Source organism: Pantherophis guttatus, chromosome 5 (genome assembly GCF_059756535.1).
Source record: "Pantherophis guttatus breed Tessera chromosome 5, ASM5975653v1, whole genome shotgun sequence".
In the NCBI taxonomy this organism is placed as follows: Eukaryota; Metazoa; Chordata; class Lepidosauria; order Squamata; family Colubridae; genus Pantherophis; species Pantherophis guttatus.
In genome coordinates, this window is record NC_142067.1 from 4,605,027 (window position 1) to 4,619,336 (window position 14,310).

The 14,310-nt window shown below is 46.9% G+C and overlaps 1 protein-coding gene across 2 annotated transcripts in view; it reads right to left on the minus strand.

The window, feature by feature from the left end:
• Positions 1–270: 270 nt before the first annotated feature.
• Positions 271–14,310, minus strand: part of UVRAG (UV radiation resistance associated) — a 95,249-nt gene continuing 81,209 nt past the window's right edge. For both annotated transcript variants that reach the window (XM_034442098.3, XM_087895756.1), the window contains 2 exons: positions 10,044–10,135; positions 271–2,981 (listed from right to left, as the gene is read on the minus strand). In XM_034442098.3, coding sequence (XP_034297989.2) covers positions 2,288–2,981; positions 10,044–10,135 — 786 coding nt within the window. In that variant the 3' untranslated portion in view covers positions 271–2,287. The remainder of the gene's footprint in view (positions 2,982–10,043; positions 10,136–14,310) is intronic.

The following is a 14,310-nucleotide window of genomic DNA, read 5'->3' on the forward strand; positions in this document are numbered from 1 at the left end:
AGGCAGACCAGGCCACGCCCACAATGGCCACGCCCACCCAGCAACTGGGCAGAGTATCCCTTGCTAAAATTTTTGAAGCCCACCCCGGCCCTCTCAGAATGGGGTGGGATACGACATCGTCTACCTCCAGTCTACCACACGGTCCTCAGCCATCTGCACCACTGAGGTGACCCTGAGGAGTAAATTTAGTAAATTTCCGTTTTATCGCTCGATGTTGTAGGGAACTGAGGTAAAACTGGCGGGGGAAAGAAGCACCCGTTCAGCCACGAAGTAAATTAAACTTTTATTCTGCCGTACATATTTATATTGATGGGCTCTCGGCCGAGCCCAGACTTTGATATACAATGTAGAAAGCAAAAGCTAGGCTTATTGGACACCCCCCCACCCCCCTAAAAGGCAGATCTTCAGGCCAGGAAAATCCACTTATGTGTGCAGTCGGGTACTACCTCACCTGAAGTTACATTTGCCCTGTTGGTCAACCGTTGAAGACAATTCCAATTTAAAAAATAGGGGGTTGGTTTCCTGTGTTTTATTTATTTATTTATTTTAAAAAAAGGATTGAAATGATTCGAAAAAGTCTTCCCGGAAGGACAATTCCATTCAATTCAGGTAACCCCGAATCTATCGCACTGGGGGTATTTTGTCTACGTGCACACAGGGTATATGTGTACGTGTGCGGAGCCTGGCCTGCGCGCTTGTAAACTGCTTCACTGCTGGGCTGAGGTTGAAATAATGGATAATAATCTTCATGGTAATAACAATAAGAATAAGAACAATCATGCGCCCACAGGCTCTTTCGTTAACGGTTTATGGTCCCGTGAGGCACTCCTGTAGCAGAGACAGACCCGTCCTCCGAGAAGGCCGGGGTTCCTCAGAAGGGGGCATCTTCGGTAGACAAGCCGGGTTTGGGGGGCGGGGCGGGGGAGGTCTGTGCATAGTCGCCTATTTCTTCAAAGCGAGACATGATTTTATTCCTGAAACGGAGGAGGCTCCTTAATCGCAGGGGAGTTGAACTGGGGAAAGCATAGTTAAGTTTATTCCTGGCAACAAAAGGAACCATCCACTCATTGACCTATCTCTCTGGCGTATGACCCTCGGAAGCACGTGGGACGTCCACAGGGGTATCGTGACAAGTCCCGTTCTTTACCCTGGGGCAGGTGTGGGATTGTTAGACTGGAGGGAGGGAGGGAGAAGGGGAAGGAACGAAGGAAGGTGGAAAAGGGGGGACGGGGAAGGGAGGAATGAGGAAAAGAACAAAGATGAAGGAAGGGAGGGAGGGAGGGAGGAAGAAAAGGGGGATGGGGAAGGGAGGAGAAGGGAAGGAGGAAAAGGGAAAGGAATGAGGAGAAGGACAAAGGAGAAGGGAGGGAGGGGAGGAGGAAAAGAGGAAGGAAGGAAGGAAGGAAAGGGGGATGGAGAAGGGAAGGAGAAAAAGGGAGAAGGAAGGAATGAGGAGGACAAAGGAGAAGAAATGGAAGGAAGGAGGGAGGAAAAGGGAGAGGGAGAAGGAAGGAAACAAGAGAAGGGAGGAGGAAAAGAGGAAGGAAGGAAGGAAGGAAGGAAGGAAGGAAGGAAGGAAGGAAGGAAGGAAGGAAGGAAGGAAGGAAGGAAGGAAAGAAAAAAAATAAGAAGGAAAGAGGCCCAGGACTGGGGTTTTACCCAGGCTTCCTGAGTGACAGGTCTTCCTACCGTTGAAATCAGCTGCTTCCCAAGAAAAACGACGACACGAACACTCTTGTATGCCTGTCAACCAGAAAGCTACGAGGAATCTGGCTGAAAGCAACAAGCTGTGGAGAACACAAAAGAAAAAACACGCAAAGCCTTGCTGGTAAGCCAGCAAAAGTTTGACCTAATTTCTCCTGAAAGGATGGAAATAATAAAACTTGGGGGGGGGGGGGGACAGGGAGAGGACAAAACCCAGTAACGCAAAAGACCAAGAATTGCCAAAGAAATTTGTGAGGATTAAAAATTCGGGGGAAGAAGGGGTGATCATGGGGGGGGGGGGGAGAAGCAGATTCTGACCCACGTGGTCATCGAGGGAGATCTTCTGTACTTCCTTCCAAAACCGTAGCAACTTTCTTCCCTACCGTCCTCCTACCCTGTAACTCAGGGCTCTCCAAACTTAGCAACTTGGAAGACTTGCGGACTTCAACTCCCAGAATTCCCCAAGTCTTCCAAGTTGCTAAGTTTGGAGACCCTCCCTCCCACAACAGATCAGGACGACGCGTGCAAGATTTATCTCCACTCCAGATACACAACTTTCTCTTGGTGACATGAGGCTCTCCCGCTACTTATCGGAGCCTTTCCGCGGCCGGCGGAACGTGGGGGTGTCCTTGTTCAGGGCGTAGATCCTTCGGGAGAACTCCTCGAATTCACCCAGGACTTGATCGTCGCATTCCACGGCTACCGCGTGATCCACCGGGATGTAGTTGAAGGCCGCCAGTTGGTCTCCCGAACCAAACCCCATGGCCTCCAGACCCATGATCTCTTCTGCCTGCTCCACAGTACAAAGGAGGTTGGTGCCCAGCGCGCCGCAGAAGATGCTGGGCCGCTCGCGAGTGGCCGTCCCGGGCTGCTCGCTGGAGAACGGGGTGCCGTTAATGGCACGCGAAGGTCCCCGGAGTGATTCTGGAGGATTCCGGGAGCTGCTCGAGCCCCTGTTCTCGCCGTTGACGCCAAGCTGCGAATCCTCGCCCGTTTTGCTCCTGTCTTTCGAGAAGTCAATGGAGGTATCTAAAGAGGAGGATAAGGAGACCACCGTTTTCTCCGCCTCTCCCGCGATGGCGATGGGTTGGGTGAAAGCCGAGTTTTGACTCGGAAGTTGGGACTTGTGCAGCAGTCTCTCGTTCTCCGAGTTAGCCCGTTTGCGAAGCCCTTTGTCTGGAGACGGGTGGTTGCCGGAAAAGCAGACATCCAAACCCCCAAACGCAGAACCTTGTCTCTTTGGAACGGGGATGGCGCTGGAAACGTGATGGCGATCGCTGTTGAGGAACGGGAGAAAGAGGGTTAAAATCAGCGGGCCTTTGAAGAAATGTTCTGCAACTTTACAGGGGCTACTGAGAACCCCGGAGAAACACAAGACCTTCCCCTCCCAGATCCGCTATTCGTATTTATTCTCTGTAAATCAGGGGTGTCAAACACGATTTCATTGAGGCCAAATCAGGGCTGTATTTGACCTTGGGAGGGGCTGGTGTGTCTGGCCAGCTTGTCACTCACGTCGGAGGTGCCTGAGCTCTCTGCCAGTGAAAATAGTACTCCGTTTTTGCTGCGACGACCTCCTGCAACCCTCTGCCAGCGAAACGGAGCTCGGTGTTGTGGTCCACCAGCAGCCCACGGAGCTGGCAGCAGAATTGGAAAGTGAGGAAGACCATGGGCCAGTTCTGGAGTCAGGGGAAGGCCCGGACGAGGGCTCTGCGTTGGAGGCAGAGGTGGGGCCAGGGCCATCTGGGAGTGATGTGCGGACTTCGGAGCCCCCAGAGTCGGACAGCAGAAAGGCAGAGGAACTGGAGGACCCTGTTCCTAGTGCACGCAGGCACAGAGCTGCCAGAAGGCAAGAGCAGCTAAAGCAAAAAGGAAGACTCGGGAGTAAGGCCTGGAGATGACTGGCCCCTCCCATAAGGCTTAAAAGAGCAGCAAAGGCTCTTGGGCTCTTTGTAGGAAAGCAGCGTTGCTAAATGTGTTTCCAGTTGGCGTCTCGTTTCTGAACTTCATGGGGCTTTGCCAAGAAAGACCTTTGGCAGTGTGTCAAAGAAGATAAAGGTTTATGATAAACCCGAATTACTTTTTCTGAAAGATTTGTTTTGCAATTAATTTGGGCTAAGCTGGGAATGAAGTAATTCTCAGCTGTTATAATAAAACAGTTTTGTTGGGGACTAATTGTGTCCTATAATGACTAAGTGAGCCTAGGTCACAACACTCGGGAGGGCCAGGCACAGCCCTCCCGATATCCATTTTCTCTGGCAGGGGCATTGCAGGCCAGTCCTTCGCTGTTTCCAGGGTGGCCCCGCCGGCCAGATCTAAGCACCCCAAGGGCTGGATCCAGCCCACGGCCTTGAGTTTGACACCCCTGCTGTAAATAGTTTGGGAGGTTTGCAGATAATCCTACGGCTGAGGATTATCTGCATGGGGTGTAGAGAGCTGATTTGAGGCCATGCTGACACTCAGATATTCTCCAAAGCACCCGAAGGCAGGACAAGAAACAACAAATGGAAACTAATCAAGGAGAGAAGCAACCTAGAACTAAGGAGAAAATTTCCTGACAGTTGGAACAATTAGTCAGTGGAACAACTTGCCTGCAGAAGTTGTGGATGCTCCAACACTGGAAGTTTTTAAGAAGAGATTGGATAACCATTTGCCTGAAGTGGTGTAGGGTTTCCTGCCTAAGCAGGGGGTTGGACTAGAAGACCTCCAAGGTCCCTTCTAACTCTTTGTTATTCTGTTACACAACCAATTGTTTAGTGACCGTTCGAAGTTAGAATGAAACAAGTGACTTACGACCAAAACAGACATGAGGATGTTTCCTCCTTGTATGTTCCTCAACATACTTCTTTACTGGAGCTCCAGATAATTTTAAAGTTTTCAAATCCCTGGGGCATCATATATACTGCAAGTCTACACTTCAGCTATTATACTTGACGTCAGAGGCCTCTGCCTTTCCCATTTCTGACCAGAGTCAGAACTAAAATTCTAATAGAAGAGAATATTTGTAGCTCAGAGTTGACCCAAAGCTGACATTGGTGGTCTCTGACCTTGATTGTTTTCTTGTAGACCCAACTAGGTAACATCATCAGTACTAGAAAGGGTTTGAGGAGAAGAAGAAAGAGGGGAGGAGGAGGAGGAGGAGGAGGAGAGTCCCTTGGGAGTTGGGTGGCATAGAAATTTGATAAATTAAATTAAATTAAATGACGACTGTGGGGTTCTTGGTGCTCTCTGATCTTGGTTGTTTTCTTGTAGACATTTTATTACCCAACTAGGTAACATCATCAGTGCTAGAAGGGAGTAGGGTTTGCTCTCTGTTTACATACAACGGCTTGCACCGTCACGTGTTGGTGGGAGTGTTTTTGATGGTTCCTTGATTAGGCTGTTGTTAGGCTCCCTTCTAACACTGATGACGTTACCTAGCTGGGTAATAAAACGTCTGCAAGAAAAGCACCAAGCTCAGGGAACACCAAGGACCCCACAACTCAAGTTCTGTTTAGATATAATTTATCCCCTTCCATCACAAAGCAGGTGTCTTGATTTGCTTTGACTTAAATCCCAAAGCTCGAACATTTGGCTCTTTTCTAACCCCAGAAAATGAAAATCCTCTTGAAGGTAGGGTTTCGCCGTCCAACAAAAACGGGATTTTCCTGCTCATTCTCCCACGCTTCAAGTCTTCAGGAAGACAGTTCTTGAGAATCCCGGGACTGCAAGAGACGACCTAGGAATACGGGAGCTGCTGAGTTTGCATAAGGGCTCTTAGCTCCCTTTAATCCTAATAAGGATTAAACTGCTAATTGGAACACCCACCTCGGAAAAAAACCCCGTATCTGTATGTTTTTAATTTATTGCTCACATATCCTGCCACAACCGTAAAAAGATTCTTGGCAGCGGGACAGAAACTTGATTCATGTTTGAAGTTAAAATGCCACCGAAGCCCAGCCCGACTTTTAAGAATCTACACATAATTAGTCATAGGAGAGTCAAGGCTTGGTTTGTTCGGCAGTAAAATCATGCTCCTTAACTAAAACTGAACCACCTTTGTCTTCGCTTGCGAGCGATCTGTCGGTCGGTGGAGTGAAGAAGGTCAGCTTATTATTTCTGATTTGACACCGGCTAAAGATTTGAGTTGGCCAGATATGGACACGTTCTGCCTTTGAATAAGAGCAGAGGTGTCAAACTCAAGGGCCGGGGGCCGGATCTGGCGCGGAAACAATGAAGGACCGGCCTGCGGTGCCTCTGCCAGAAAAAACGGAGCTCCGTTTTCACTGGCAGAGGGATGCAGGAGGCTGTCGCAGCTGAAAACAGAGCTTGGGAGCTGTTCTGGTCCGCCAGCAGCCTGCAGAGCTAGCAACAGAGTCAGACAGTAAGGAGTCTGGGGAGGAACATGGGCCAGTCCTGGAGTCTGGGGAAGGCTCGGATGAGGGCTCTGCGTCGGAGGCAGAGATGGGGCCAGGGCCATCTGGGAGTGATGCGCAGACTCCGAAGCCTCCAGAGTCCGACATCAGAGAGGCAGAGGAACAGGAGAAGCCTGTTCCTAGTGTTTGTGTGCGCAGAGCTGCCAGAAGGCAAGAACAGTTAAAACAAAAGGGACGACTCGGGAGTAAGGCTTGGAGATGATTGGCCTCTCCCATAAGACATAAAGGAAGAACAAAGTCACGTGGGCCTTTGCAGGAAGCAACGTTGTGGATGGTGTCGGTTTGAAGCTCTGTTTTTGACTCTGTGTTTCCGTGGGGCCTTGCCAATTGGGCCTTTGGCAGCGTATCAAAGAAGATAAAGGTGGGTGTTTACCAGCCTTATCCGAAGGAGTGTGGCAGACTTCTGTTGGACTATTTATAAACTCTTGGTGAATCAGCACGTGCTGCGAATGAAAGGAATTCACAGCCGTTAAAATAAGAAAAAGTGTTTTGGGGACTAATTGTGTGCTTTTTACTATATCAGGAAGCCTAGGTCAGAACAGGAGCTCGTTTTTGCTGGCAGAGCGCTCGGGCCTCCACAGGAGCACCCGACGCCGGTAATAGCAGTTACAGTATAAAGAAGAAAAGTGAAACACGGAGAAAAAACGAGATATACAACAATTATCACCAAAGAAAAAACGAGGTATACAACGTCTTCCCACAGAGTGAATCAAGTCTTTTAGTTCTGCAGATGTTATCATGTGAAACCAAGATTGAATGATGGCTTCTATTAACTGAGTTTTATTGCTGGGTCGCTGCTGACTAAAAAATTTGTTTAGTCGGCTCCATAGATTTTCCATTGAGTTAAGGTCTGGGCTATTCCCAGGCCATTCCAGCAGTGGAATAGGATTATCTTGAAACTCCAAAAATTAGAATAGAATAGAATAGAATAGAATAGAATAGAATAGAATAGAATAGAATAGAATAGAATAGAATAGAATAGAATAGAATAGAATAGAATAGAATAGAATATAGATAGAGAATGGAATGGAATGGAATGGAATGGAATGGAATGGAATGGAATAGAATAGAATAGAATAGAATAGAATAGAATAGAATAGAATAGAATAGAATAGAATAGAATAGAATAGAATAGAATAGAATAGAATAGAATAGAATAGGAATGGAATGGAATGGAATGGAATAGAATAGAATATAGATAGAGAATGGAATGCAATAGAATAAATAGAATAGAATAGAATAGAATAGAATGAAAGAAATAATAGGAATAGAATAGAATAGAATAGAATAGAATAGAATAGAATAGAATAGAATATAGATAGAGAATGGAATAGAATAGAATAGAATATAGATAGAGAATGGAATGCAATAGAATAAATAGAATAGAATAGAATAGAATAGAATGAAAGAAATAATAGGAATAGAATAGAATAGAATAGAATAGAATAGAATAGAATAGAATATAGATAGAAAATGGAATGCAATAGAATAGAATAGAATAGAATAGAATAGAATAGAATAGAATAGAATGAAAGAAATAATAGGAATAGAATAGAATAGAATAGAATAGAATAGAATATAGATAGAGAATGGAATGCAATAGAATAGAATAGAATAGAATAGAATAGAATAGAATAGAATAGAACAGAACAGAACAGAACAGAACAGAACAGAACAGAACAGAACAAACAGAACAGAATAGAATTCTGGTGTTATTAGCCATCAAACCTCAAAAATGCACTTTCCCCAAAAGGTTTCCACAATTTGGGCCACTAGTGTATTTGTACCCAGATGAAACATTTGGTCTGCATAGGGAATAAAACACGGTCCTTTGAAGCAGAGAATAAGAAAAGGCCAAGCATATTGGCAACAGCCATGGGGAGGCTGCGGAATTGAGGGAGGGAGAGACCGAGGGGGGGGGAGAGAGAGATGGGGAGCGGGCAGATCAGTGGGTGCCGAAGGAGAAGCGGAGAGAGGGGAGTAAACACGTCTCAACCTTGTTCTACTTACGGAGTAAAATCACTCCAGGATCCCAATGGGTTTTCTATTGGCCCAAATCCAGAATAGCGAGCATACCTACAGTTTTCCTAATCCGTGGCTGATCTGGAATGTGATTGTTTTGGGGGGTTTCAAAGAAAAACACATTTTCTGTTTTTCGCTGGCCTTCATTAATAATGTAGCCATATATTTGCCTCCAAGTGAAAGTTTCACATATTTTTTTTTTTAAAAAGGGCCTCTTTTTCTCTGGGTTACAGTGAATTTAAAGCTAGTCGGGAGTATTTTTACTTGGTTAAAAAACTGTCTCAACGAAAGCCATTCCTGGACCACAGCAAAATCAGCTTTAATAATCCTAGTGAGCTGGGCAACAAGAGCATCTTCGGTAAGAGAGACAGCAGACGGAATTGCAGGTTTCCCCATATCCTGTGTTTTCTGGGAAAAAAGTTTAATCTTTGGGCTACTTTATCTATTACAGGAAGTCCTCGACTTACGACCACAATGGAGCCCAAGATTTATATTGTAAAAGTGAAACATTTGTTTAACTGAATTTCCCCCGTTTTACGACCTTCCTTGCCACAGTCGTTAAGTGAATCACTGCAATGGATAAGTCAGTAACCCGGTTGTTAAGTGAATCACTGCTATGGATAGGTCAGTAACTCGGTTGTTAAGTGAATCACAGCAATGGATAAGCCAGTAACCCGGTTGTTAAGTGAATCACAGCAATGGATAAGCCAGTAACCCGGTTGTTAAGTGAATCACAGCAATGGATAAGCCAGTAACCTGGTTATTAAGTGAATCACTGCAATGGATAAGTCAGTAACCCGGTTGTTAAGTGAATCACTGCAATGGATAAATCAGTAACCCGGTTGTTAAGTGGATCACAGCAATGGATAAGCCAGTAACCCGGTTGTTAAGTGAATCACTGCAATGGATAAGTCAGTAACCAGGTTGTTAAGTGAATCACTGCAATGGATAAGTCAGTAACCCGGTTGTTAAGTGAATCACTGCAATGGATAAGTCAGTAATCCGGTTGTTAAGTGAATCACAGCAATGGATAAGCCAGTAACCCGGTTGTTAAGTGAATCACTGCAATGGATAAGCCAGTAACCCGGTTGTTAAGTGAATCACAGCAATGGATAAGCCAGTAACCCGGTTGTTAAGTGAATCACTGCAATGGATAAGCCAGTAACCCGGTTGTTAAGTGAATCACTGCAATGGATAAGCCAGTAACCCGGTTGTTAAGTGAATCACTGCAATGGATAAGTCAGTAACCTGGTTGTTAAGTGAATCTGGCTTCCCCATTGACTTCGCTTGTCCGAAGGTTCCAAAGGGGGGGGGGGTCACGTGACCTAGGGACACAGCCAATGGTCCTAAGTATGAACCGATTGCCAAGCGTCTTAATTTTGATCACATGACCATGGGGGGGGGGGTGCTACAAAGATGGTAACTGTGAGAAAAGGTCCTAAGTCACTTTTTTTTCAGTGCCGCGGTAACTTGGAATGGTCACTAAATGAACTGTCGTTAAGTCGAGGACTATCTGTGCAAGTAGTCCTCGACTTACGACCACAAAGCAAGACAGTTGTTAAGTAAGTGGTGCTTCATTTGACAACTTTAAAAGTTAAAGTAAACCCCTGCGGTTGTCAACGCGAGTCATGCGGTCGTTAAACGAATCTGACTTCCTGCCACTGACTTTGCTGGTCAGAAGCTGGCTAGGAAGGTCTCAAATGGTTGATCACATGACCCTCGGATGTCGTGACCATCATAGATACCTGAGGGTCCGAATTTTGATCGTGTAAGTGCCGGGGGGGCTGCTGCTACAACAGGGTTTAAGCCCAAGGGCCAGTTGTAAGTCACTTTTGCTCCAGATGGATGGTCGTAAGTCAAAAGATTGCCCGCGGCGTCGTGCAAAGCGAAGCAAGAACTACTCACCATCTAACCATGAGGCCGTGCTCCAGGAAGTTTTTCAGGTTGGGAAGGGTCTGCCTTAAATCTGGAGTCCCCAGCCCATGCTGGTATCTAAGCTATGGAAAGAGAACAGAGAGGTTTAGAAGGCGGCAGCTAAGAGGGGCTTCCGGAGGAGCTCAGGGGGAAGCGAGTTGCGCTACAAACTGGAGGATTTTTAAGAAGCTCGGAGGAAATTCCAGGAAAGAATTTTTGTGGACATTTTAGAAGGAAGGGAAAGAGTGGTGGGATTCAATTGTTTTTTTTTTTACTACCGGTTCTGTGGGCGTGGCATGGCTTGGTGGGTGTGGCAGGGGAAGGATACTGTGAAGTCTCCATTCCCACTCGACTCCAGGGGGAAGGATACTGCAAAATCCCCATTTCTTCCCGATCAGCTGGGACTCGGGAGGCAGAGAATAGGTGGGGGTGGGGCCAGTCAGAGGTGGTATTTACCGTTTCTCCGGACTACTCAAAATTTCCGCTACCGGTTCTCCAGAACTGGTCAGAACCTGCTGAATAACCACCTCTGAGGGGAAACCCCACTGATTCGCCTATGTGAGCGCACGTGGGGGGGGGACACTCAGTGGAAGAGACTAGACTGCCATCTCTCAGAAATGGTGTAGGGCAGCGGTGTTAAACTCACGGCCCCGGGGGCCAGATCCGGGCCGCGGGATGCTTAGATCTGACCCGCTCCATTTTCGCTGGCAGAGGGTTGCAGGAGGCTGTTGCAGCCGAAAACGGAGCTCGGGAGCCCGTTTTCACTAGCAGAGTGCTCGGGCCGCCATAGGCGCCCCGACACAAGTGACTTCAAGCTGGCCACGCCCACCCTGGCCACGCCCCCCAAGGTCAAACACAACCTTGATGCGGCCCTCAATAAAATCGAGTTTGACACCTCTGGTGTAGGGTCTCCTGCTTGGGGGAGGGGTTGGATTGATGATCTACAACACTGATGGCTAACCTTTTTGCCGTCGTTTTTTTTGCCCCCCGCTTTTGGCAGGCGATGGCACGGTGGGCCCAGTAGGCCTGGTTTTTTTGCCCTCCCCAGGCTCCAGAGGCTTTCTTGGAGCCTGGGAAGGGCACAAAAAACCAGCCTTCCAGTCCCAAAGGAAGTTGGCAAACAGGCCGTTTCTGGCCTCCAGAGGGCCTCCGGAGGGGGGGAAGGCTGTTTTAGCCCTCCCCAGGCTCCTAGAAAGCCTCTGGAGCCTGGGGAGAGCAAAAAATGGCCCTTCACCACCCCCTCAGAATTCAGAAACAGCATGTTTCCTGACTTCCAGTGGGCCCGGAAGGCCCAAAAATGAGTTGGCTGGTGCACGCATGCGCACTGGAGCTGAGGTAGGGCAACACTCGCGTGCCCACCGATATGGCTCCGCGTGCCACCTGTGGCACGCATACCACAGGTTCGCCATCACGAATCTACAAGGTCCCTTCCAATTCTGTAATTCTGTAAGTGGAAACTACTGTAGAAGCAAAATGAAAGCCGTTTAATCTGTTTTGGAGACGTTTTGTAATATCCAGAGATACTCGGGAGGTTCTTAATATAAGAAAGACGTTCAAAAGAGAAACGGATGGAACGAACAGAGGTGGCCAAATTGTTTTAATTGAAGAGAGAAGAATACACATCCAACTTCGTATCCATCTGGAAACTGCTTCTAGATTTTGTGCTTGAGGTAGGGAAAAAAATGACACTCTGATTTTAGGATTTACTAATCAGAGGGATTTTTTTTTTAGAAATGACTACTACCGTGTTTCCCCGAAAATAAGACCCTGTCTTATATTTTTTTGAACCCTGAAATAAGCACTTGGCCTTTATTGCCATGCATTCAAAAGCCCGATTGGGTTTCTTATCAGGGGACAGGGTGGATAAAACTCAATGATTTTTTTAAAAAAATCAAAAAAATCAGATTTTTTTCATTTAAATTGGATTTTTTTTTTATTTTTATCGAATTTATTCTAATAAAAACCTTTGGGGGTAAAAATCTATCGCAAGATAGTTTTCTATTTAAGATACAGAAATAATTGAGTTTATTCAGCATGAAACGGAGCTTAGTTATGTAGCAGGAGGCTGTATATTCTGCAACACTGGGACTATCGGTGAGTCAACAGCGGGTCAAAGGAGGAGCAGAGATGACAGTTGCTCTTTAAAAATTATGATTTAAATCAAGTCTTTTTACTAGTGATTTAAATCGACTCGATTTAAATCAAATCCACCCTGTCAGGGGATGTCTTATTTTGGGGGAAACAGGGTATATACACTGAGGGTGTAGAGTAAAAAGCTGAGGCTGCTAGCTTACTATGTTCGTTCTACTGCACTGAAGAGTTGGAAATTAATGCTATTCCCCCCCCCACCCTTTATCCTACAGTTCTCTCGTTCCCCTTTTCCTGCTATTTTCAGTGTCACTTATATGCTCCGAGAAGTTCGAAACAATTATAGTTAATTCCAAAGTTTGACTCCTGCAGATAAACCAGGCGTACCACATAAAGGAGCAGGAGTGTTCACACTTAGAGCTGAATTCACGCTCAATTTCCCTTCTACATCAACTCTGCCCTTCAGATCTGCAGGCTAAAGGAGCAGTTACACTAGATCAGGGGTGTCAAACTCGATTTGAGGGGCACATGAGGTTGTGTTTAACCTCGGGGTGTGGGGGGACAGCTCTACGTCAGTCGTGTTGGACGTGGCTGGAGGGGGGGGTCCTTCCCTCCTTCCTACCTTCCTTCCCATTTTCCTTCATTCTCCTTTCTTCCTCCTTCCCCTCTTTTCCTTCTTTTTCTTTTTCTTTTTCTTTCCTCTTTCCCTTTCTCCTTTCCTGTCCCTTCTTGGATGCTCAAATGCAAAAGGGGGAAACATTTCTCTTTTTGTTTTGCTTTTAGTTTAGCAAAAATGGAGCCCGGCGTGGCTGCACGTAATCCTCCCGGGCTCCATTTTCACTGGCAGATGCATTGGTGGCTGGTCCTTCGCTGTTTTCAGGGTGGCCCCACGGGCCAGATATGGCCCGCAGGCCTTGAGTTTGACACCCCTGTGCTAGATTGTCAAGAACAGGGGGTTCCCAACCCCTGATCCGGGACCAACACTTCACCACGGCATGCCAGAAACCGGGTAACGCAAACAAGCGAAGCCCCATCCACGGGATGTAGGCAGTACGGGAAACCATGGCCCCCTCTGATCCGTGGAAAAATCTCTCTCCACGGGATTAGACCCTGGTGCCCAAAAGGTTGGGGGCCACTGATCTAGAACCCCCCAGTACACTGTATATTGACGACACACTGATCAAAAATGAAAGATCACCCACCTTCACAAGCAGCGAGCCATAAACTTATGCCTATCCATCTGTACACTATGGCAATTTTACAACCTCTGGCCTTCATGCTGGCTCAGGAATTCTGGGAGTTGAAGTCCACAGGTCCTCAAGTTGCCATGGTTACCCACCCCTGCTATACAGGTAGTCCTCGACTTACAACCACAAATAGGGCCCACAATTTTCCGAGCCGGGGTGGCGCAGTGGTTAGAGTGCAGTAGTGCAGGCTACTTCTGCTGACTGCCTGCAATTTGGCAGTTCGAATCTCACCAGGCTCAAGGTTGACTCGGCCTTCTGTCCTTCCGAGATCGGTAAAATGAGGACCCAGATTGTTGGGGACAAGAGGCTGACTCTGTAAACCTCTTAGGGAGGACTGTAAAGCATTGTGGAGGGATATACTGTGGAGGCTTTATTATTTACTACTAATTAATTATTTGGATTAAATTATGATTTTATTGTACTTGTTTCTTAACTTGTGTTCGCTGCCCTGAGTCCTTCGGGAGAATGGCGGCATATAAATACATGTAATAAATAAATAAATAAATATATGTCTAAGTGCTATTGGGGAGGGAGGGAGGGAGGGAGGGAGGGAGGGAGGGAGGGAGGAAGGAAGGAAGGAAGGAAGGAAGGAAGGACCCGTGGTGGTACAGTGGTTAGAATGCAATACTGCAGGCTAACTCTGCCCACTGCCAGGAGTTCGATCCTGACCGGCTCAATTCAGCCTTCCATCCTTCTGAGGTGGGTAAAATGAGGACCCAGATTTGGGGGGGGGGGCAAGAGGCTGACTCTGTAAACCGCTTAGAGAGGGCTAGAAAGCACTGTGAAGCGGTATATAAGTCTAAATGCTATTGCTATTGCTAAGCAAGACCGTTGTTGTGTGAGTTTTGCTCCATTTTACAACTTTTCTTGCCACCGTTGTTAAGTGAGCCACTGCAGTTGTTAAGTCAGCCCACAGGGTTGTT